The 22,066-nt window shown below is 39.6% G+C and overlaps 2 protein-coding genes across 3 annotated transcripts in view; both read right to left on the bottom strand.

Annotated features, from left to right (window-relative positions):
- The window catches only part of LOC145478802 (uncharacterized), a 210,952-nt gene that overhangs the window by 56,876 nt on the left and 132,010 nt on the right, over window positions 1-22,066 (bottom strand). The window lies entirely within an intron of this gene.
- LOC145478800 (uncharacterized) overlaps window positions 1-22,066 on the bottom strand; it is an 83,981-nt gene that overhangs the window by 44,741 nt on the left and 17,174 nt on the right. The window contains exons 2-7 of one of the 2 annotated variants that reach the window (XM_081456972.1): window positions 18,950-18,997; window positions 16,461-16,835; window positions 15,201-15,434; window positions 12,060-12,323; window positions 6,513-7,106; window positions 25-421 (exon numbers count right to left, since the gene is read on the bottom strand). In XM_081456972.1, the coding sequence (XP_081313098.1) occupies window positions 25-421; window positions 6,513-7,106; window positions 12,060-12,323; window positions 15,201-15,434; window positions 16,461-16,835; window positions 18,950-18,997 (1,912 nt within the window). The remainder of the gene's footprint in view (window positions 1-24; window positions 422-6,512; window positions 7,107-12,059; window positions 12,324-15,200; window positions 15,435-16,460; window positions 16,836-18,949; window positions 18,998-22,066) is intronic. The other variant, XM_081456971.1, reaches the window with a different exon arrangement.

The raw sequence follows: 22,066 nt of genomic DNA, 5'->3' as shown, positions 1-22,066 counted from the left end.
ATGTATGTAAGACAATTAACTTACGCACTGTCAGTCAGATCCTCCTCTTTTTGAAATCTTGGACGAGACGACAAACTGTCTTCTACTAATACCGGGTTTAACTGTTCCTGCCGATTATCAGTCCTGTTAGACTCTTCATTGACAGACCTTTTTAACTCTTCCATCATTGATATCAGGTCCAGCGTCTGCCAGCGCTTGTTAAGAATATCCAGCATCAGACGTTCAAGGATCCTGAATTCGCCAATTAACACGAGGCTCTCTGAAGCTTCTGGGATACTGATTCGGTTCCAGCTCTCCATAACAAATTTAATTTTGTCTGGAATTTCGGACACCAGTCTTTTCATTGGCCCTCCAATAAAATCGATAACCCCAAACGTCGTGACCGTCTCGGGTACAAACAAGGCAAACAATGAATAGTTTCCTAAAGAAAAATGGTACAAAAAGAACAAAGATCAGCTGTCTTTCTTAGTACTGTTACGATGGTACCGCAGTGCTAAATGTAAAGAAAACAACATAGGGAGATTAGCGGGCATTTTTGTAGGATCGGACGGGTTAATGTGAGCAGGTCGGAAAAAACTGCCCACACGCGCTCGGTACAAGCTTCCGTGAGCACGGGGAAATCGACATTTTCAAAAACATTTCATGTCATGATAAATATGTCCTTATTGATTACATTAGGTGGGTAACCGGAGATGGGGAGTAAATGACTGCAAAGGCACGACGCTCTTCAGACAGATGAGAAATGTTACTAAAAAGTGAGGAACACGCCAGGCTAGCGCAAAAGCTTGGAAAGTTTTCTTTTAAACGAAAGTTGGACATTGGTATCGTTGTTTTTGTCTTCGCCCATCTCAAATATCGGCTATTATTATACATTTTAGTCACCATCTGTCTTCTCATTGGCTGAAAGCCTACAGTTAATTCTGGGAAACGGCGCAACCTACAGATTATTCACTAATTTGCTACCATATTAGTGAATAATCTGTAGGTTACGCGCGCGATGCATGATTTCCAAGAGAACTGTCAAGTTCACGGACAGCGAAGTAAGAACATGGTTTGTCGAAAATAAACTGTGTTCGGTGCAATAATCCGTTTGCCGTTATTTTCTTTAAAACAATGTATAATAAAACAATTATTAGATTCATTTTTTGTGAAACCCAAAATAATCAAGGTCTTGGTTAGTGTTATCAGCCGAAGCCGAAGGCTGAGGCTGATAACACTTACCTCGACCTCGATCATTCCGAATATCACAAAAACCCCTCCAATAATTGTTTATTTATTTTATCCCTAAGAATGATAATCCATCCCAATTCCAGACTGTACAGCTCTTGCTCGTTTATTCTCCAACACTTGCTAGAATATTACCAATTTATAACCACTTAGCCTGCGTAGCTTGGCGGTTCGCCGCTCGTTAACGCGGCTTTGGCGCTCGTTACCTTAGCGCGCTTAAGAGGCGCCCTCTGTAATTTTCAACTATGGCCATTTGGACCAGAAAAAATCAAATTCCTCAAACTTTCTCAGATGAATGGTCTAGATAAGTGATTCACAAAAATATAACTTTCAGTTCAATTCGATTCGTATTTTAGCGCTGGCGCCACCATCTTGGTTTTGCCCCTCTGAGAGGGCTTTCAGCGGCCATTTTAGGGCACACTTTTAACAATTTGCCATACAAAGAAAACGATCTAAATCCGGGTAAAAACCCTTTATTCGAGACAAGCAAATGTTTCTTGTTACATCGAGAGGCTGTTTTGGCAATTTGATCATCACCTGATTTTTCTACAGAATTTTAAATTTCTTCCCTTTCGGACTACTGATGAAGCGCCACAAAAAAGGCGAAGTTTAAAGGAAAATATCGCCAAAAGTACATCACTTGAGATCCCAAAACTACCCTCCACTTGAAGAGCAATGTCTCACCTGTAAAAACATGCAATAAAATTTTGGGGCAGTTAAAACTGTAAAATGTTAGAAGAAGAAGTTTAAGCTGTGTTTTTGTCAACAAAGACCGCCGTCCTAATTAGCATAATAACGTGAAAATAACGATGCACAGAGAAAATAATGATATATTCCACTTACCTCGCGACATGTCGACAACTGGATGTTCCACGATGCCTCATGTTATATTTCCAGTCTGTTTCAGCCGCATTTTCGGTGATTAGTGTACGAAATCACTCTCAGACATCGCCATGGTTAAGCAGATTTCAACTCTCCGAGGCCCGCTTCATAACATCTATCAATATTATTTGTCTTTCGCCTCATAAGCCGCTGTTTACAAGAAGTTTAACAATTTGCTGAGATCCTAACTGTCCCAGAAGTTTGTTAGCAGCCTTTAAAATCCTCCTCTTAATCGAGGATTCTCATCAAGAACTCGTTTAAGCTCAGTTCTGTTTTGATCTGTTGTGCACCCGCCATCATTCCACTGATTGCGTTACATTTGAGAAATGCGCATTCCAACGGGTAGGGGTAGGGTGGGTAGGAAGTGAAAATGTAACCGACATTAAAGCCATTTTACGCATTTCTGTGGCTAAACTAGTTACTGGCTTTCCCAGAATGATTTGAACATGAGCTTCTGCTTGCAGGTATTTTCTAGGTTATTTTTGCAGGGTAGGGGGGGGGGGGGTTCTTGTATTAAAAAAAAAAAAGAAAAAAAGAAAACGATAGACAGTACCAAGTCAAAAGATTATGATCTGTGTATCTTGATCAGCTTTATCAGTTCATCATTGAGGCCAGTGACGCCCTATTAGGGGTTTTCAGGATACTGGATATTTGGGTAAAAAATTAACAGGATGCAAGAAATTTAGGAGAAAAATTAATGCGGTAGAGCATGTTTAGATGAGATAAAGCGGGACAGTTGTGTCTTTCGCTGCCGGAAGTGCCATCAAATTTTCCAAAAGACAACAGACTGACGAATAGTGCGCAGGAAGTAATGATAAGCGACGTTTTATTGTAACTTCTTACATTTTCTTAGCCGTGTCACTTTTCCATCAGAAAAGAAAATGCTCAGAAAATTACTGAAGGGCAGTTAAGGACGGTACCTTCTTTTTTAGGCATGGTTTAAACGCCAGGCGCGCGCTTGGGTTGGAACTAGTGACGTAATTAACTACCCTACCAAGCGTGCGACTTAAAAAAAATCCTATTGTGGCTGAAACAAATTTCGCACTAAAATTACGAACCTACACTAAAACCGGGATCACCAGAAAAGCAGCATATCGCTAAGCACTAACTGTGAACAGCTTCCAGCTGAAAAACTACCTTTTATCGTATCTGTAGAAAAAAATCATACTGAAATTCGACTGTAGATGGCATAATGCGCACGCAAAACAACTGCGAGAGACGTCAATGTTTAACTTACTTGGAAAGTAACAGGAAAAAAACTAACGGACACTGACAAAGTTTTCGAAGGATGAAACAACTCCTTTAACTTTTAACAAAGGGGTGATTACAGCTATTTTATGGTATGAATTGGAAGTGGCAAGCCTATTCGACAATGCATTAGTTTTTTGCTGTGAGGAAAAGTTATGTAGACTGTATTTTGGCTAAGCCAGAGGAGTGCTGTTGCGACGATTCTGTTATTAAATACATATCAAAAGTGGTTTTTATGTTACCACTTACCACGTAGTTTAAAGATGTTTTTTAATATGTTTAGTTTTCTGCATGTAAAGGCGAACCTTAGGAGAATCTGTGAAGAAATATCTTTACCTTTTTTTCAGAAAAATGCTACCGTCAGCAGTAGCTAATTATCTCGGAAAAATTGATGACTACCCCCAGTTTTCTTTGTGGATTCTAATAACCCTGGCTAAGATCTACTTTTTCCACGTTTTATTTATCTGGCAGAAACACGTTTGTATTTTGTAGGCACCATTCGTTATGAGCCTGAGGCACCCCACAGCCGCTAATGTCGTTCAGTTCTGTGATGGAGCACAGCTGCATGTCTGCACAGGACTAGTTTTCAACCCTATGCAGGGCGCTTTAAAATACCCACATCTATCAAGCGAAGCACTAATGTTGACGCTCAGCTTTTTAAAGACATTATACATGTGTTTAAGGCACACAAGTTGAATGAGTCATAAGCACTTGGATGAATTAACTGACACTTGTCAAAAATATCTGCAGCTTGATTCTCAGCGGTTGTTGTGTCTTCTTGGAGGACCTTCTCCTGTCTGTTTCTAAGCTTTGAAGCCATTCTCGAGAGGAAGGATTGAACGTGGCAAGGAGTCAAGAACTCATCACAGGTGAACCGCCTAATTCTGGCCTCACCTTTTGAGCACCTCATCTTTTGTGCTACAGTTATTTACTGTAATTGCTTCGACTTTTATGGTCGTTTCCTGACCTGAGAAAAACTTTTCTTGCGCACTGCTTGTCAGTCTGTTGCCTTTCGCAGCATTTGATGGCATTTCGGGCAGCGAAAGACACAAGTATAATGCTGAACAAAAAAAACACAAGGAAGAGGCTTTTTATTGGAGTTCTATCCGTATTCTATTGGTAATAAATGAAAATTCTCGTCAAAAACTAATGGCTGTCAATGAGATTAGGATAGTTGTTTACAAATATAGTGTGGAATGTTGTGCCTCGATCTCTTTGCAGACACAAAGGTTGCCATGTAAGAAATTCGTGTTAAACAGTACAGAATTCGGGACACATTTCATTCTCTGTTTATTTCTCCAGCCTCGTCTTTATCTATCGATTCAGTGTAACAAGTGTGGGCTTCGAAATTACTAACAAGGAGCTGCGTTACCTAACCTTAAAACCCCTAAAATCTGATACAAAACTTTCATATTCCACCGTGATATAAGTACTAAGAGTCCAGAATAAATGTTTATAGCAGTTGACATACATTAATTTCATCCTAAATAGCTGACCATTGTTGAGGCCCCATTGTGGGGGGGGGGTGTCAGTGTATCCCTTATCCTGTTAATTTTTGTCCTAAATATCTTGTATCCTGTTAAATCCAGCTCAACGATTTCCTACTCAATTAATGTCCTGTTTTATCTGATCTAAACATGCTCTACCATGCGCACTATTCGTCAGTCTGTTGTCTCTTGCAAAATTTGATGGCACTTCCGGCAGCGAAAGACACAACTGTCCCGCTTTATCTCATCTAAACATGCTCTACTGCATTAATTTTTCTCCTAAATTTCTTGCATCCTATTAACTTTTTACCCAAATATCCAGTATCCTGAAAACCCCTAATAGGGCGTCACTGGCCTCAATGATGAACTGATAAAGCTGATCAAGATACACAGATCATAATCTTTTGACCTGATACTGTCTATCGTTTTCTTTTTTCTTTTTTTTTTTTTAATACACGACCTCCCCCCACCCACCCTACCCCTACCCGTTGGAATGCGCATTTGTCAAATGTAACGCAAATCTGTGGAATAATGGCAAGTGCATAACAGATCAAAACAGAACTGAGCTTAAACGAGTTCTTGATGAGAATCCTCGATTAAAAGGAGGATTTTAAAGGCTGCTAACAAACTTCTGGGTCAGTTAGGATCTCAGCAAACTGTTAAACTTCTTGTAAACGGCAGCTTATGAGGCAAAAGACAAATAATATTGATAGATGTTATGAAGCGGGCTTCGGAGAGTTGAAAAATGTGGCTGAAACGTACTGGAAATATAACATGAGGCATCGTGGAACATCCAGTTGTCGACATGTCGCGAGGTAAGTGGAATGTATCATTATTTTCTCTGTGCATCGTTATTTTCATGTTATTATGCTAATTAGGACGGCGGTCTTTGTTGACAAAAGCACAGCTTAAACTTCTTCTTCTAACATTTTACAGTTTTAACTGCCCCAAAATTTTATTGCATGTTTTTACAGGTGAGACATTGCTCTTTAAGTGGAGGGTAGTTTTGGGATCTCGAGTGATGTACTTTTGGCGATATTTTCCTTTAAACTTCGCCTTTTTTGTGGCGCTTCATCAGTAGTCCGAAAGGGAAGAAATTTAAAATTCTGTAGAAAAATCAGGTGATGATCAAATTGCCAAAACAGCCTCTCAATGTAACAAGAAACATTTGCTTGTCTCGAATAAAGGGTTTTTACCCGGATTTAGATCGTTTTCTTTGTATGGCAAATTGTTAAAAATGTGCCCTAAAATGGCCGCTGAAAGCCCTCTCAGAGGGGCAAAACCAAGATGGTGGCCCCAGCGCTAAAATACGAATCGAATTGAACTGAAAGTTATATTTTTGTGAATCACTTATCTAGACCATTCATCTGAGAAAGTTTGAAGAATTTGATTTTTTCTGGTCCAAATGGCCATAGTTGAAAATTACAGAGGGCACCTCTTAAATTGCTTAAAAACAGCCAAGCTACGCAGGCTAATAACCACTAAGAATTTTACACCTGTACTCCACCCTCTTTGTTCACAGAACTAAACACCATCGGATTTATGTTGGGATGAAAGAAATGGAAACTCAGTAAATATATTGATGTTAGTCAAATATAACGAAATCACGTTAGAGGCAAGGTCAGGTTGATATAAAGTAGAAAATATTTTATTTCCATTATCACCAACCTTGGTTGTGTATCCACCTTTCTATGACCGCTGACACAGCGGTCTCATTGATCTCCATCTCTTTCCGTATCTCCTGTATCCTCCTTTGCCTCTCTCTTTCATCCAGTCTTTCTGGCCGTGATAGCCGTGATTTCAACTCTCCGTATGCTAGTCTTTTCCATTCAAATACAGTTACATCGCTCTTTGAGCCGAAACCTTTAAAAAACCTCTCAATCCCTTCTGAAAAAGAATTCTTTTCGCCAGTAATAATCAGAACAGCAACATTACTATGATAGGTTGTGGGACGAGGATCAGTAGTTTTCCTCAGTTTCTCTATCTCTTGTAAAGGAAGAGCGGGCCGTCCCGATCTGACAGGTTGCGGTATCTCCGACAGCAAATCTACTAGATCATACAGCTGTAAAGCCTCAAGAACGTCTACAAATAACTTCACAGGAGTGTCAGGAAATAATTTGAAAATATTCATCGATCCCTGAAAAGGGACTCTAAATGATTGATAAATAAGTCTCGTAGCACCGTGGTCGCCTTGTAGTCTTGACTTGAGTTGACGGATAACATCTTCACTGAGATCTTCCAAGCGACGTTGAAATGTGTGATCTAATAAAAAAAAAACATTATTTCTTTTGTAACAGAAAAGCCTTTTCACTATAGATTAACTTTTGAAGACATGATTGATCGTCGCAGTTATATACATAACTTAAGCTGATGTGAAATTAAAGCCTGAAAAAAAGTCATAGGTCGTTGGTTCGAATCCCGTTCAGACTTCAATTTCACAACTGCTAAGTTGTGTATATAACTGCGATGATCAATCATGTCTTCATCTCTTTCTCCGCAGTTCAAATATATGATATTTCATATATTCACTTGCATTCTTCGCCATCTACGGCGAAGCTCCCACTTGGCTTGATAGCTCAGTTGGTGGAGCACTGCACTGGTATCGCAGAGGTCATGGGTTCGAGCCCCGTTCAAGCCTGAATTTTTTTTTCAGGCTTAAATTTGACAGCTGCTTCAAATCTGTATGTAACTGAGATGATCAGTCATGTCTTCGTCTCTTTCACCGCAGTTCAAATATATCATTCATATATTCACTTGCAGATTAACTTTTGTTGGATCATAATCATTCGGTTTTCGCACGATAGCGAGAATTAGGGCAAGTGTTAGTTGTCAAAACCACGACCGAGGGAGACAAGGAAACCGCTATCACGCGAAACTTAAATCCACTTATTTTTACTAAATTGTTGATCCATGGCATATGCGGCAGCCAAGACATCCAAAGCTAAGATATTTATCCCTTTTTGTCTACGGACTGATGAAATGAGGGCCTGGGACGGGCTTTTTATAAGAATTCGATCGATTTGGTTCCCATATTTTCTGTCACAACGAGTTGTCGACTAAAAAAAAAAACCTTCAAACCCTTAAACGAAAACAGTAAAAAAAAAAAGAACCGTGCAATACAAACCGAAAGCTAGAATGTCATTCATTTCAGTGTTCTTACTGGCACCTGTAATACAACAACGGGTGGGAAAAATTTCCCTCATACTTTCTCTTCATAAACGTTTATAAAGAACTAATCTCTTCTTCGACACATTTTCCAGTGTTAAATTTGATTGTAATTCTGAAATTTTTTTTGACGCATTCCTGTATTAGTGTGGAGACTTTTGACCCTTTTATTCCCAAACTGCCATGTGGCGATGGTATCGTAGAACATAAGGTCACTTGTCATATAGCTGGAATTTTCTCCCCTACAGCGCGCTCTCTCATGATTCTTCGAGGTCACATGACATGTCACATTTAACAATACATGTATGTATGTGTGTGTGTGTGTGTATGTATACGTAATTGGCCACTCCCCATTGGGGCTTTTCAGGACCAATGTAAACAAACAATGATAAGTAAATATTCAAATAAACATAACTGGATTAAGAATCCCAACTGGCGGGAGGCAGACCAGTTGGCTATTTAAAAGCGTAGCCGAGAAGTTGAACTCGGTTGAACTCCCACCAAACTTCTCTGAGCGGGCAACATCGTAAATCTCTGACGACAGAGGGTAACAGTGCAATGTTAACCGCGAATACATGTTGACGGCACTTGAGCGACGACCGCCTCCACGACCGCTCGTCTTCGTTGTGCTTTATAACAAATGACTAAATTTTTGGTCCCTGGGAAACCATTTACAGTGCCTTTACTGAAACCGGGGCCGCCCAGACAATGAAAACCAATCAGATGGCAGAACTGAAACGATAGATTCCAACATTTTCAAATCTCGCCAGTCAAATGTCCGGTATAAAACAATGAAATCTCAGCTTGTTGATTGTGATGCTTACGGGAATATGGTGTCGCTTAATTAATTGTCAACCTCAAACCGTTAGTACTCTCGCGTGCTTACGGGCTTAAGAATAATTCTAGGCTGCACTTTCCCAATAGGTCGTTGGTTGGTTTAGAAAATACATGAAAAGAAGACCTGCATAGGAATGTCACTCGCAAATATATCTTGCCAGCAGAGTGTTTGGATTAGGGTTCGAACATTGTCGCGGATGTTTAAAAGAAACCCTTCAAATGGTCTCTGAGTAGTTTCGCACGTGGCAGGTTCGAAATATACGAATTGGAAAGGGATTATCTTCAATAGAAGGGAAAGGAGCTGAAAGCACACTTCAAGGAGTGAAATTGAAAAGTTAACTTGATACTAAAATGGACTTGAATTCTTTGCTCAAAATATCCGCAAGCACAAGCCGCAAGCACAAGCACAAGCGCAAACACAAGCACAAGCGCAAGCACAAGTGCAAGCGCAAGCGCAAGAACAAGTGCAAACACAAGCACAAGCGCAAGCACAAGCGTAAATGCAAGCGCAAACACAAGTGGAAGAACAAGCGCAAACACAAACACAAGTGCAAACACAAGCGCAAGCACAAGCACAAGCACAAACGCAAGCACAAGCACAAGCACAAGCACAAGCGCAAACACAAGCACAAGCACAAGCACAAGCCCAAGTAAAAGCGCAAACACAAGCGCAAGCACAAGCACAAGCACAAGCACAAGCACAAACACAAGCACAAGCGCAAGCACAAGCACAAGCACAAGCACAGGCGTAAACACAAGCACAAGCGCAAGCACAAGCACAAGCACAAGCACAAGCGCAAACACAAGCCCAAGTAAAAGCGCAAACACAAGCACAAGCGCAAGCACAAGCACAAGCACAAGCACAAGCACAAGCGCAAACACAAGCACAAGCACAAGCACAAGCACAAACACAAGCACAAGCGCAAGCAAAAGCATAAGCACAAGCACAAGCGCAAACACAAGCACAAGCGCAAGCACAAGCACAAGCACAAGCACAAGCACAAGCGCAAGCACAAGCACAAGCGCAAACACAAGCACAAACACAAGCACAAGCGCAAGCAAAAGCATAAGCACAAGCACAAGCGCAAACACAAGCACAAGCGCAAACACAAGCACAAGCGCAAACACAAGCACAAGCGCAAGCACAAGCACAAGCACAAGCACAAGCACAAACACAAGCACAAACACAAGCGCAAACACAAGCACAAGCGCAAGCACAAGCACAAGCACAAGCACAAGCACAAACACAAGCGCAAACACAAGCACAAGCACAAGTGCAAACACAAGCACAAGCACAAGCACAAGCACAAACACAAGCGCAAACACAAGCACAAGCGCAAACACAAGCACAAGCACAAGTGCAAACACAAGCACAAGCGCAAGCACAAGCACAAGCACAAGCACAAGCACAAGCACAAACACAAGCACAAGCACAAGTGCAAACACAAGCACAAGCACAAGCACAAGCACAAGCACAAACACAAGCGCAAGCACAAGCACAAGCACAAGTGCAAACACAAGCACAAGCGCAAGCACAAGCACAAGCACAAGCACAAACACAAGCGCAAACACAAGCACAAGCGCAAACACAAGCACAAGCACAAGCACAAGCGCAAACACAAACGCAACCACAAGCCCAGGTAAAAGTGCAAACACAAGCGCAAGCACAAGCACAAGCACAAACACAAGCACAAGCACAAGCACAAACACAAGCGCAAACACAAGCACAAGCACAAGTGCAAACACAAGCACAAGCACAAGCACAAGCACAAGCACAAACACAAGCGCAAACACAAGCACAAGCGCAAACACAAGCACAAGCATAAGCACAAGCACAAGCACAAACACAAGCACAAGCACAAGCACAAGCACAAGCACAAGTGCAAACACAAGCACAAGCACAAGCACAAGCACAAGCACAAGCACAAGCACAAGTGCAAGCACAAGCGCAAACACAAGCACAAGCGCAAACACAAGCACAAGCACAAGCACAAGCACAAGCACAAGCGCAAACACAAACGCAACCACAAGCACAAGTGCAAACACAAGCCCAAGCGCAAGCGCACAATAATTCTTATATCACCGTGAAAACGGACCTGATGCAGGCAGAGGCACAAGCGCAAGCACAAGCACAAGCATCATGATTTTTCCTTTTTCTTGTGCTTGCGCTTTTGCTTGCGTTTGCACTGCAACAAATGAAAACGAAATACTGCTCAGGCATAACACAAGCACAAGGATATTTACCACACGTGGTTATGTTTGGCCAGTGAAAACACTGGATCCAGATTAGCTCGCGCCTAACCAGTTTTCCAAAATGGCAGAGTTCAGATGATTTCGCTTGTACTTGCGTTTGCGTCGAATTTCGTTTTCACTTGGGTCATCCCTAATGCTTGCGTTTGCGCTTGCGCTTGTGCTTGTGCTTGTGCTTGTGTCGTTAGTGAAAACCAGGCTTTTATTATAACCGAAAACTGTGTAAAAATAGAAACACGCACAGAAAACAGGAGCGAAATTTATTTTGTAAAAATATTGTCAAAATCTACTATTCTATGATTTTAAACAACCGTAAAAATGACGTTTTCTGTGTTCATAGTGGAAAACGGTCAAACCTAATGAGTTTATCACATTGGTAAATGTAAAATCTAAAATACAGTCGCTTTATTGTTTTGTACTGGTGATTTGATTGGCTGGATTTGAAAATGTTGGAATCTATTGTTTTAGTTCTGCCATCCGATTGGTTTTCATCGTCTGGGTGGCCCCGGTTTCAGTAAATGCTCTGTAATTTTGTTTCTATCAAATCTCAATGTTTCCCTTGGCTCCTCCTTGGGAAACATTAAGATGCAATGAGAAACAAAAGTAACTGGTTTCACGAAGAAGCAGTAATTAAGTTTTAATTATCAAAGAACAACTGGTCAGTAGCTGAAGCTTCTGATCAGTCATTCGTATCAAATTTAGGCTAGCTACACTTTCCAGCCAATATTAACAGCATTACTACACTGACTTTTCAACATTTCATAACTTTCATTGCTAGAATTTAAAAGGACTTGCGGCGTCAGGCGTTAAGGCTCAGAAAGTACTACAATCCTAAGACAATTATTACCCTCAATGTAGCAACTAGCCGAGGCTTGATAACCTGCGCTGTTTACATCCCTTTCGATTAATAATTGTTTAATATTTGTGAACCCAAACAATCAATTATTAACAAATTATTTTTACCAGAGATGTCTTGCGTCTCAAGATCAGATGGTTCACCATGTGTTCTCATTCCACTGTCACTCGTCTCTGTTGTCATACTGTGTGTCTCTTGGATGTTCTGTAGATAGCTCTGAACGAACTCATATTTCTCGGAGTCCAGATGTTTTGTTTCTGCTCCCCTTTCACTCTGTGCAGTCGCCTCATCCCTCCCCTGGCAATACAAACTAGAATCAGAATTTTCTTGACGCCTTTCTCTAGGTCTTTCAAGGCCTTCAGTTTCTTGAGCTGTTAAAGATAACGCAAGTGGACAATGAAAAGACCTTGTTAAAACTTACTGATCATTCACTATTCTGTTATAAAATTAATCTTTTATGTTCAACACGCAGGGACTTACAACAAACTTATCTTAATGCAAGTCAGTGTAAGGAGAGGGTTAAGTCCTCGTGTACGGAGACACCGAGGCAATAAACATTGTATTGCCTTTGTCTAGAAGTCTTACTTTCTTTTGTATCGGTTCTTGTGTACCGGTACACGAAGACAGAACCGTCATGGGCGTGCCCATCCCAGAAAACAGGCTTCTCAGTCTATGACACCCCCTCCAATCGTTTTAAAAATAAGTACTTTCCAAAAAACAGGAAAAGTTGTCTTGAAATAAATATAAAAAATAAGATAAAATATGGTTGAGCCATTTTGTGAGCCATTTTGTAAGGGAACAATGTGACAACAGGACTGTAGTCGTCGGGAAAATGCAAACTTTCTGTTTTGTCTAAAGACAACCAAATAAAGAGAAGATCCCGGGGGTGGGACTCCCAAATAAAAAGGACGAGGGTGTTCGTTGGAAATTTTGAAAAACCAAGATCCTGTTTTGTGGGCGTGGCTTGAAATGTTTTTCACCCTTAAGCGGTACCAATTCTAAAACAAAACATTATTTCTTGTCATATCTTTTTGGCTCAATACCCTAAAAGGCACCACGAAAGCTACTACTATGGACCTTACGAGGCTGAATACCCTAAAAGGTACCAAAAGAGCGTTTTTATCTCCTAAAAGATATGATGAGCACCTCCTTCCTTTTTATATGAGAGTCCCCCTGCCCCTGAGTAGTAGATGTGACCATTATAGAGCAATTTTATACTTTATCTTGACAACTACCCACTTCCTAAGGTCAATGCCACATAAAACGAATTCTCATCATGTCATAAGCAAGCCAGTTTTTTTGTTTTGAATTTTGGTGGAGTGGGATTTGCTACCTTCCCTCATGTCACAATAAAAAAAATATATTTAACTGTGCTGCCACAGGGTTTTCTGGCTCTGGAGACTCCAGAAACAGACTGAAATTTAAAGTGCACCTAACCCCAAAAATTTTTTTTCGCTAGAACGAATCTACTTAGTATTTGAAATAGTTCTGCGAAAAAATTTTTGAATTCCGTTAAATCCTCGATTTTCTGTGCCACGACGAAATCTCGAAAATAGCTCCAAAACACCGCCATTTTGTTTCACGACCGAGTTTGAGGAGAATGGGTCCAGCGGCTCTTGTGACGTCTACCCAGGAAGGTTGGATATCTCATTTCCTCTCATTTCCTTCAGGATGGTGCAATACACATTCGAAAAGTGCGCAGAAAACGCCTTCCAGAGGTGCTATCGGCTGTTGCAGCAATATTCCAGATTTAAAGAAAGATATACTGTACAATTTACTGACGGTGATCGGCTAATGGTGCAATAAAGACATAAACGATGGTTGATTTTGTCGAACCGAAACAAGCGAACTGAATCTGTGAGAACCATTGAAGAACTCTCACTGGAATTTGTTCCGCAGACTTTCGAACTCTATTTTCATAAATTGTCTGCTTAAAGCTAACCAGAAATTTGTAGAAATACTACTTACAACCTATATCTTCCAATCCCGCAATATTTATAACATAACCGGCAAAGTTGTGTGATCCGGTCATGATCAAGAAGCGTTATACTGATATGTAAATAGATCGCAACTGTACGCCGCTAACCAACACTTATTTCTCTTTCGATTTACATGAAAGTCGAAGATTAATCCTCTAGAATTACATGATAACAAAATTGTTAGACTCACAGAGTTTTTCGAAGGTTTGGAAATCAGCAGTGCGACAAAGATTCTGAGCAATAGCGTCGAAAATATGACCGCGTAACATTATCTGCGGACCGCTTAGGGAACACATCCTTTTCGCTTATCCGACGAATTTCACTGCAAACTTTGAGAACAATTTACATTGGTTATTTGGAGTTACGACTTAAAACGTGTGACAATGTGAAATCGGTAATTGTATGAAATGTTTCCTTCCGCCTTGCTTCCCGCAGCTTCAAAAATACAGGTCCAAACAATACGATTTTCAATCGATCGAAGCCAATGTTTTGGAGGTCATCAAGTCTCGAAAACTGCAACACGTACGTCGCTCTTATAAGCATGAAGCATTCAACTGAAAGTAAAACACAAACTGGATTTAACAGAACCTTGACAAAATACATTCTCGGTAAGGACAAATGTAAACGGGCTATAAACACGCGTGGGAATCTTATGTTTAGTTGACGAAATTACCATCCAAAGCAGTCCTTGAGTTTTCTTTCCTGCTGTTCGTTTGCCTGCTCCTCCACTTCGTATCTAGCTTTCCATTCCTAATATACAAGCAGCTCGTCCACAAAAACGTCTTCCCCGTCGTCGCTTGAAATATTGTAAATTGCTCTCAAAGCTCTAAGCAGTGAGTTCACAGTCGTCGAACGTGCTCGATCGAAGTTTATTTCGGAGCCTTCCGAATCGAAACTTAACTCTGACTCCAGTGACGAAAAAGAAATGATTCTGAGACAAAACTTGGACGTTTTAGTCCCAAAATACATCGGAACGATTAGTTTTGCGTTCTATTTTCTCGAGCAAATACAGAGAGTTGACTGAGGCGCTATTGTGTTTGGTTCCTGGGTAGACGTCATCAGGTACCGCCGCCCCAGACTCCCTAAAACGCGGTCATGAAACACTTAATCGCGACTTTGAAAGGGCATAGAAAATCGAGGATTCAACCAAATTTAAAAATTTCTTCGCCCAAATGCTTCAAAGAAAGTCTAGATTTGTTTTAGCGAAAAAAAAATTTGGGGGTTAGGTGCACTTTAAATAAAAGTATAAAATATAAATCTTACACTTACCACTTTCTTCCTCTTGCCAAAACAATCTCCTCTGTGCATTTCCTACCACTGCAATCTCCCTTCTTAGTTTTTCGATTTCTTCTTCTAGAGACTGCCTTTCCAAATTCCATTTGTTTTCCACGTGTTTCAGTTTCATCAAAGTCATGTCATCCTCATTTGGCTTGAAGCAAAGAAAAGAGTCTGAGGTCCTGCGACGTCTTTCTCCGAGTCTTTCCTCTTCTTTTACATGAGACTCTGAAAGGAGTTAAATCAAAAGCTATCACATAGATTCTTCCTAGTTTACCTGACCAGACTCTTGCAGTTGATCCACCTTGGCAACAGAGCAAAATCTTTCACCTGAGAACAATGAATACTTGTCGCAGAAGAACGAGACATGACGTACTACAGACCTGACAATAGTTTCCATCAACAATACTCGTAGGTAACGAATAGAAATACGTTACTATTATGTGAAGTCCATTCAGTCACTTGTATGTTAGTACGAGGCAAAATTTCCCCTCCTATCCCGTCGCTCCACTAATATCTCTGTAATCTCTTCAAATCCCTTAAGCGTATAATATTGCAAGCCCACATTATATTTACACATTTCTTTATTTAAGTTTGAAATTATTCCCAGTGGGCATATCATTTATATTTCCACAAACTAGACTGAACTTAGTTTCATCTGAATATTTCCATGTGGCTGATGGCAAAGATCAACACAAAGTTAATTTTATTGCATAATACGTTGCTTTTTAGAAGCATTAGATCAATCCTGCTTATCGTTCAGCGGATTCTCTCCACCCAAAAAATCCCCTTTAGACTCCCCTTTAGCCTCTGTGGAGGAGAGAGATATGGCTCTAGGCTGGACAATTCAGCTACCCTTACTGTGATGGAAACTCGATTACTACCCTGAAAAATCTTTTTCTCTACTTCCGTTTCATTCCTGAATAAATATAAACATAATAAACACTGTTGCATTTGACATGTTAGCAGGTGTAATTCACATGTGAAAACTCACACCGATGTGAGTTCCATACCAGTATGAAAACATGATTTCATTCTGCTTTTACTGCTTTTATCTTTTCCGTTGGAACCACCCAGCCTGTGAAAGTTTACAATTTGAAGCTTAACATTTCTGTTTGAGATTTCCCAGATTGTTGGGGGTTTTTCTTCCTTTTCCTCATCAATCAAGTTTGTTGACAGGTATAAAGATGTTATAGATTTTAGCAAATAAAACGTTTCAGTTGATTGAGAAGGAAGTTAAAGAAATTAAGTTACCTTGAACTTCACTGATCAATTCGCAACAGGCTTTGCCGAATTCTTCTTCCTCGATGCCTACATTCACTTCAACTGTCTCTCCTCCTGCTCGTTTTTTTACTTCGTCAGTCACAAAGAAGTTGTACAGCCGCCTCTCCAGCGTCCCATCTTGGTATAAATTCCACAAGGTAGTAAGAGCTGATAGAGTTTCAGCCTGAACTGTGAGGCACACACATCCATCACTTAGATTCACCAGACTGGTGCCAGCAGGAAGAACGCAGGCATTAACGGCAGTGACTAGCTGGTCAAACGTGCTCCAACGACTCAAGACCTCCATGGTAGAGACTACTGTTATACCACCTGCAACCACTTTGAATACTGTTTTGATGTTCAGCACTGAGGAAAAACAAAACATTCAAGAACGGAAAGTTATCATGGAGTTGAAGATAGATTGGCAGACTATTGAGAGTGGATCATTTGCCCAAGCTCAGAGAAATCCAACAGAAACACACAGTACATGAGGGAATGTTTCATAAAACCTGTCTCCCAATGAGTCGCAGAAATGGTCAAGCATGTTTCATTATTAGAACATTTATCCGTGTAATAGGGGTGGAAGTCAGAGAAGGACTCACAAAGGGGACACACACCCTGGGGTCCATGCCCTACTTTAAGTATCGCCATCATTATAATGAGTAAAATGTGGTATGGGCGTGTGGTCTATAGCTAGAGCACAACTCAGTGTCTCTTTATGGATGGCATCCTGCAGTAGATGTACATGTTACATTAGATACATGAATTTCTTAATCCTTGGATGAATGAACCCCATGTTATCATGTAGATTGGAGACCATGCATTTCCTGTTGGTGATGATAACAATTATGCTACTGATGGTAACAACAATAACAAACAGGATATACAGGGTATACCCAATATCATTTATATTCTCCTGGATTTGGAATAACATGCTGGACATACAAGGAGAACTCATTTTAACACAATTTTATGTAACTAGCTAGTGTTCTAAGCAGCATTCTCCAGAAAAAAAACCAGTTCTATGGGATTCAGATCATATTTATCATGGGGATAGGCCTTACGGTTTTAAAAAAGTGAGGTTTAAGAATTTTGGCTTCCCTTTTTTCACTCTCCCCCCCCCCCTCCCACCCGCTTTGAAAATAAAAACAAATGGTGAAACAGATAGAGCAGTCTCTTATATAAAGCTGTGAAGAAAATTACTACCTATGAGGCAGTAATTTTATTATTTCATTAGTATTTTTAGTTATTGTTTTCTGATTTCATTAAGATATCTTTTTGCAGCATTTTACATGAAATATAAAAAGTAACATTATTCCACATTTTGACATAACTAGAAGAGGTGCATGTCCATTAAGACTTCTGAAAGACTCTTTTTAAAACACCTTTCATTTTCTCCTGCTACTTTGAATGTTCATGGCGCAGACCCCAAATCGCATTCTTAAAAATAACATTTCTCCCTGAAAACACTGCTCACAACTTTATGGACCATAATTTAAAAGATTATGAATTATGTGAAGTTTATATGAAATAATTCATATATGAACTGCGGTTGTAGATGAAAGTGAAGAATGATCATCGCAGTTAATTTTCCAATTTAAGCAATTGGAAAGAAGAAGCCTGAAAAAATCAGGGCTTCAACGGGATTCGAACCCGTGACCTCCGCGATACCGGTGCGATGCTCTACCAACTGAGCTATGAAGCCACACACTGGGAGCGAGGTCAATTAATTGAGTTCATATCACCCCGTGAGGAGTGAAATGATGTGAAGTTAATATGAAATAATTCATATATGAACTGCAGTTGTAGATGAAAGTGTAGAATGATCATCGCAGTTAATTTTCCAATTTAAGCAATTGGAAAGAAGAAACCTGAAAAAATCAGGGCTTCAACGGGATTCAAACCCGTGACCTCCGCGATACCGGTGCGATGCTCTACCAACTGAGCTATAAAGCCACACATTGGGAGCGAGGTCAATTAATTGAGTTCATATCATCCCGTGAGGAGTGAAATGATGTGAAGTTTACATGAAACAATTCATATATGAACTGTGGTTGTAGATGAAAGTGAAGAATGTGTGGCTTCATAGCTCAGTTGGTAGAGCATCGCACTGGTATCGCGGAGGTCACGGGTTTGAATCCCGTTGAAGCCCTGATTTTTTCAGGCTTCTTCTTTCCAATTGCTTAAATTGGAAAATTAACTGCGATGATCATTCTTCACTTTCATTATGAATTACAGTGGTCCCCCAAATAACTAATGACTAGTCTGTAACAAACTTTACTGCAAAGCCATTCATTCATCTGGTATCAAATGTTCTGCCTTTTTCATTTTTGCCTTTTCAAGGAGATTAACAATTAACCTTTGGACCTTTTAATTGGGCCCCACCTCTTAAAAGATTGCCGCATACTGTACTAGCAAAAAAATTAATCCATGAATTCTTAAAAGTTATGCAGAGAACAATATATATTTGAATGACTCACCACCTGTCAATGTATTTCCAACAGATGAAATAAAAGCAGCTGCTTTTGCTGAAACAAAGCAGACCAAAATTATGTTACAAACACTTTTTAATTACGAGTCTCACAAATTGAATTCCTCAGAACCTGAGTCTTAAGAATTTTGAGCTCATGGGTTGATCATGTTCTTCTGCCATTTTGAATGTTTCTTCCCCTGACAGCCAGAAAAGGGTTTCAATGGGAGTGCATATTTACACTTAACTTCACTCACTTTAATAATAATAATAATAATAATAATAACAATAATAATAATAATACTTTATTTATATAGCACTATTTCTATTGCTATCCAATAGTGCTTTACAATGAATTTAAAAATATCTCACCAATAAAAATTAATTAAAAAACGTAGAAATATATAAAACATGAGTAAAAGAAACTAACTAATAATATAACTAAGCTGTAAAAATCAGAATAACAACTAAGAACAATAAAACACTATTACGAAAACTTACTAACTAACTAACTGACTGACTGACTGACTGACTAACTAACTAACTCCCTACCTAAACTAGTAGTAATCAGGGATTATGAAAGTGCGTTCGATGCTCTCACTTTAATATATATACCGTAAATAAATGACTTCACTGGCTGACTTTCAACCTTTGTCTATTGCTAAAATCAACATTTCTCAGCTGCAACCGAGGTTTTACAGTCAGATATGCATAGTGTCAAAGTCCATGCTAGTGAAGAGGTCACAATTTGATATGTTGTGTGATGCTGCCAGTTTCTGTAGTCTCTCAAGTTTCATAGAATATTTAAATTATTCTAAGCTAGCATTTGCAATCACGTGGTCGTTTTGCGTGGTCATTTATCATAAACAAACTCCGTGCAACTAATTCGAGTATTTCCCCTGATGAATAAAGTAGTCTTATGGATCTTGCCTTCAGAGTACTTTTCCACCGATTCCAAACAATGAAATTTCGACTGGATAAAGACTGAGCTATCTGTCGCAACTGGAACTAATCAACAAATGCAATCAAAATGTAGCTGTTCCCACGGTTATCATCCCAAAGCCAAGTCATGTTAATAAACAAGGACAATTCCCTCAGATTTCGATAAATGCTACCGTCGAAGCATTCAAATTCACTAAAATCTAACGCTGAGAGCAGATAATAGCGAAGCGTACGGCGACTGAATGGAAAGAAGTCAAAGAAAGATCCATCGGAAAGATGAGCTCACGTGGTCTGCTCACATACTCACATGTTCGCCACATGTCTTATCACATGTCTTAGCATTAAATGGTACCAGTTTACTGGCCATGACATGCCCCTGCAAAAATCAAGTGGGGTGGCTATTTTGGTAACCTTACAGGAATGTGGGTTTTTCAGCCTATAACCATGCACAGGGAAACCAACTCTGAAAAGCCACAGGTCAAAATTAGGTTTGCGTTCCACTTCGTCGAACGCAATAACTAAATGACTGACTAACCAATAGTAAATTATCTAGGAAAAGTAAAAGTTCTTCCCCTGACAGCCAGAAAAGGGTTTCAATGGGAGTGCATATTTACACTTAACTTCACTCACTTTAATAATAATAATAATAATAATAATAACAATAAAATTAATACTTTATTTATATAGCACTATTTCTATTGCTATCCAATAGTGCTTTACAATGAATTTAAAAATATCTCACCGATAAAAATTAATTAAAAAACGTAGAAATATATAAAACATGAGTAAAAGAAACTAACTAATAATATAACTAAGCTGTAAAAATCAGAATAACAACTAAGAATAATAAAACCTTATTATAAAAACTAACTAACTAACTAACTATGTAACTAACTAACTAACTAACTAACTACCTACCTACCTACCTACCTCCCTACCTAAATAACTAAATGACTGACTAACCAATAATAAATTATGTAGTAAAAAGCTTTCCTAAAAAGATGTGTTTTAAGATTGCTCTTGAATTGCATCAAATTGTCGCTTGAGGAGATATCCAGCGGCAGTGTGTTTGTCAGGGAAATATAAAATGTTATTTTATCCTTCTTTTGCTGTCACAAACATTCTGTCAAAGTGTAGTGAATGGGAACCCGAGATGCCATTTGTTTTTAATTCAGTAGTCAAAGTTTTTGCCAGTGTTTTTGTAGTTTGAACTTGTACATGGCTCATTTGTTGTCAATACCTGGGGTATCCAATTGATGGAAACCGATGATCGAAAATTCAATCAATCATTCGATATCAATTGATAAAATTAGTTAATTGGTATCGATTGGTATTGGCCAATCGATGACCAATCGATAATCACACAAAAACCATTCATCGATTGCTATCCATTGGCTCAGCAACCTCTAACAGATGTCACGCACGCTACCTGTCCGATCATCCGCCATTTTTAGGAAACCCTGGGGACGAAATTGGTAAAACAAATTCCGACTCAGTCTTCTCAACGCAAAGAATATACCCGGATGCACATGTACTCGAATTACCCACTTGCTCATCATTGCCTTTCCGTGTCATGATGTCTACACAACACGTCCGGGTAGAGGCCTTACTGAATATAAGGTGCATCGTCAAAGGCCATTTTGAGGTGAACGTTGGTGAAGTGTTAACTGCAAACAAGAAGAGGGGAGAACGGGGAAACGCATTTAAAGTTGTGAACCATCGTGGACAGCTCAGCCACCTACAGTCCGAGCTTGTGGATCCTCTTTGGCCATTACATGCAGATATTTCTGAGTTGTTCTTCTGTTAACATTAAAATGAAATGTGTTTACAATTACGGCATACAAAGTTGTGTTTTTTATGCATCGATTCCAGTTCCGTCAATCTGCAACCAATCGATACCAATCGATACCAATTTTTCTAGCAATTGGTATTGATAATCGATACTAATCGATAACCACACAAATCTTCGCCATCGATTGGTCATCGATTATCAATATCAATTGATTGATTGATATTGATTGGTATCGATTGATATCGATTGTCATCGATTCTCGATTCCATCGATTGGATACCCCGAGTCAATACCATCTCATAAAAATGAGCCTGAACATTGCTTATTTGGCAGGCTTTCAAGCAAGATAATTCATGCACCGTCCCATTCTGAAAATGATCGACTTCTTCGTAT

The sequence above is a fragment of the Orbicella franksi genome, chromosome 2, assembly GCF_964199315.1.
Source record: "Orbicella franksi chromosome 2, jaOrbFran1.1, whole genome shotgun sequence".
NCBI lineage: Eukaryota > Metazoa > Cnidaria > Anthozoa > Scleractinia > Merulinidae > Orbicella > Orbicella franksi.
This window is presented reverse-complemented; position numbering and strand designations above follow the sequence as displayed.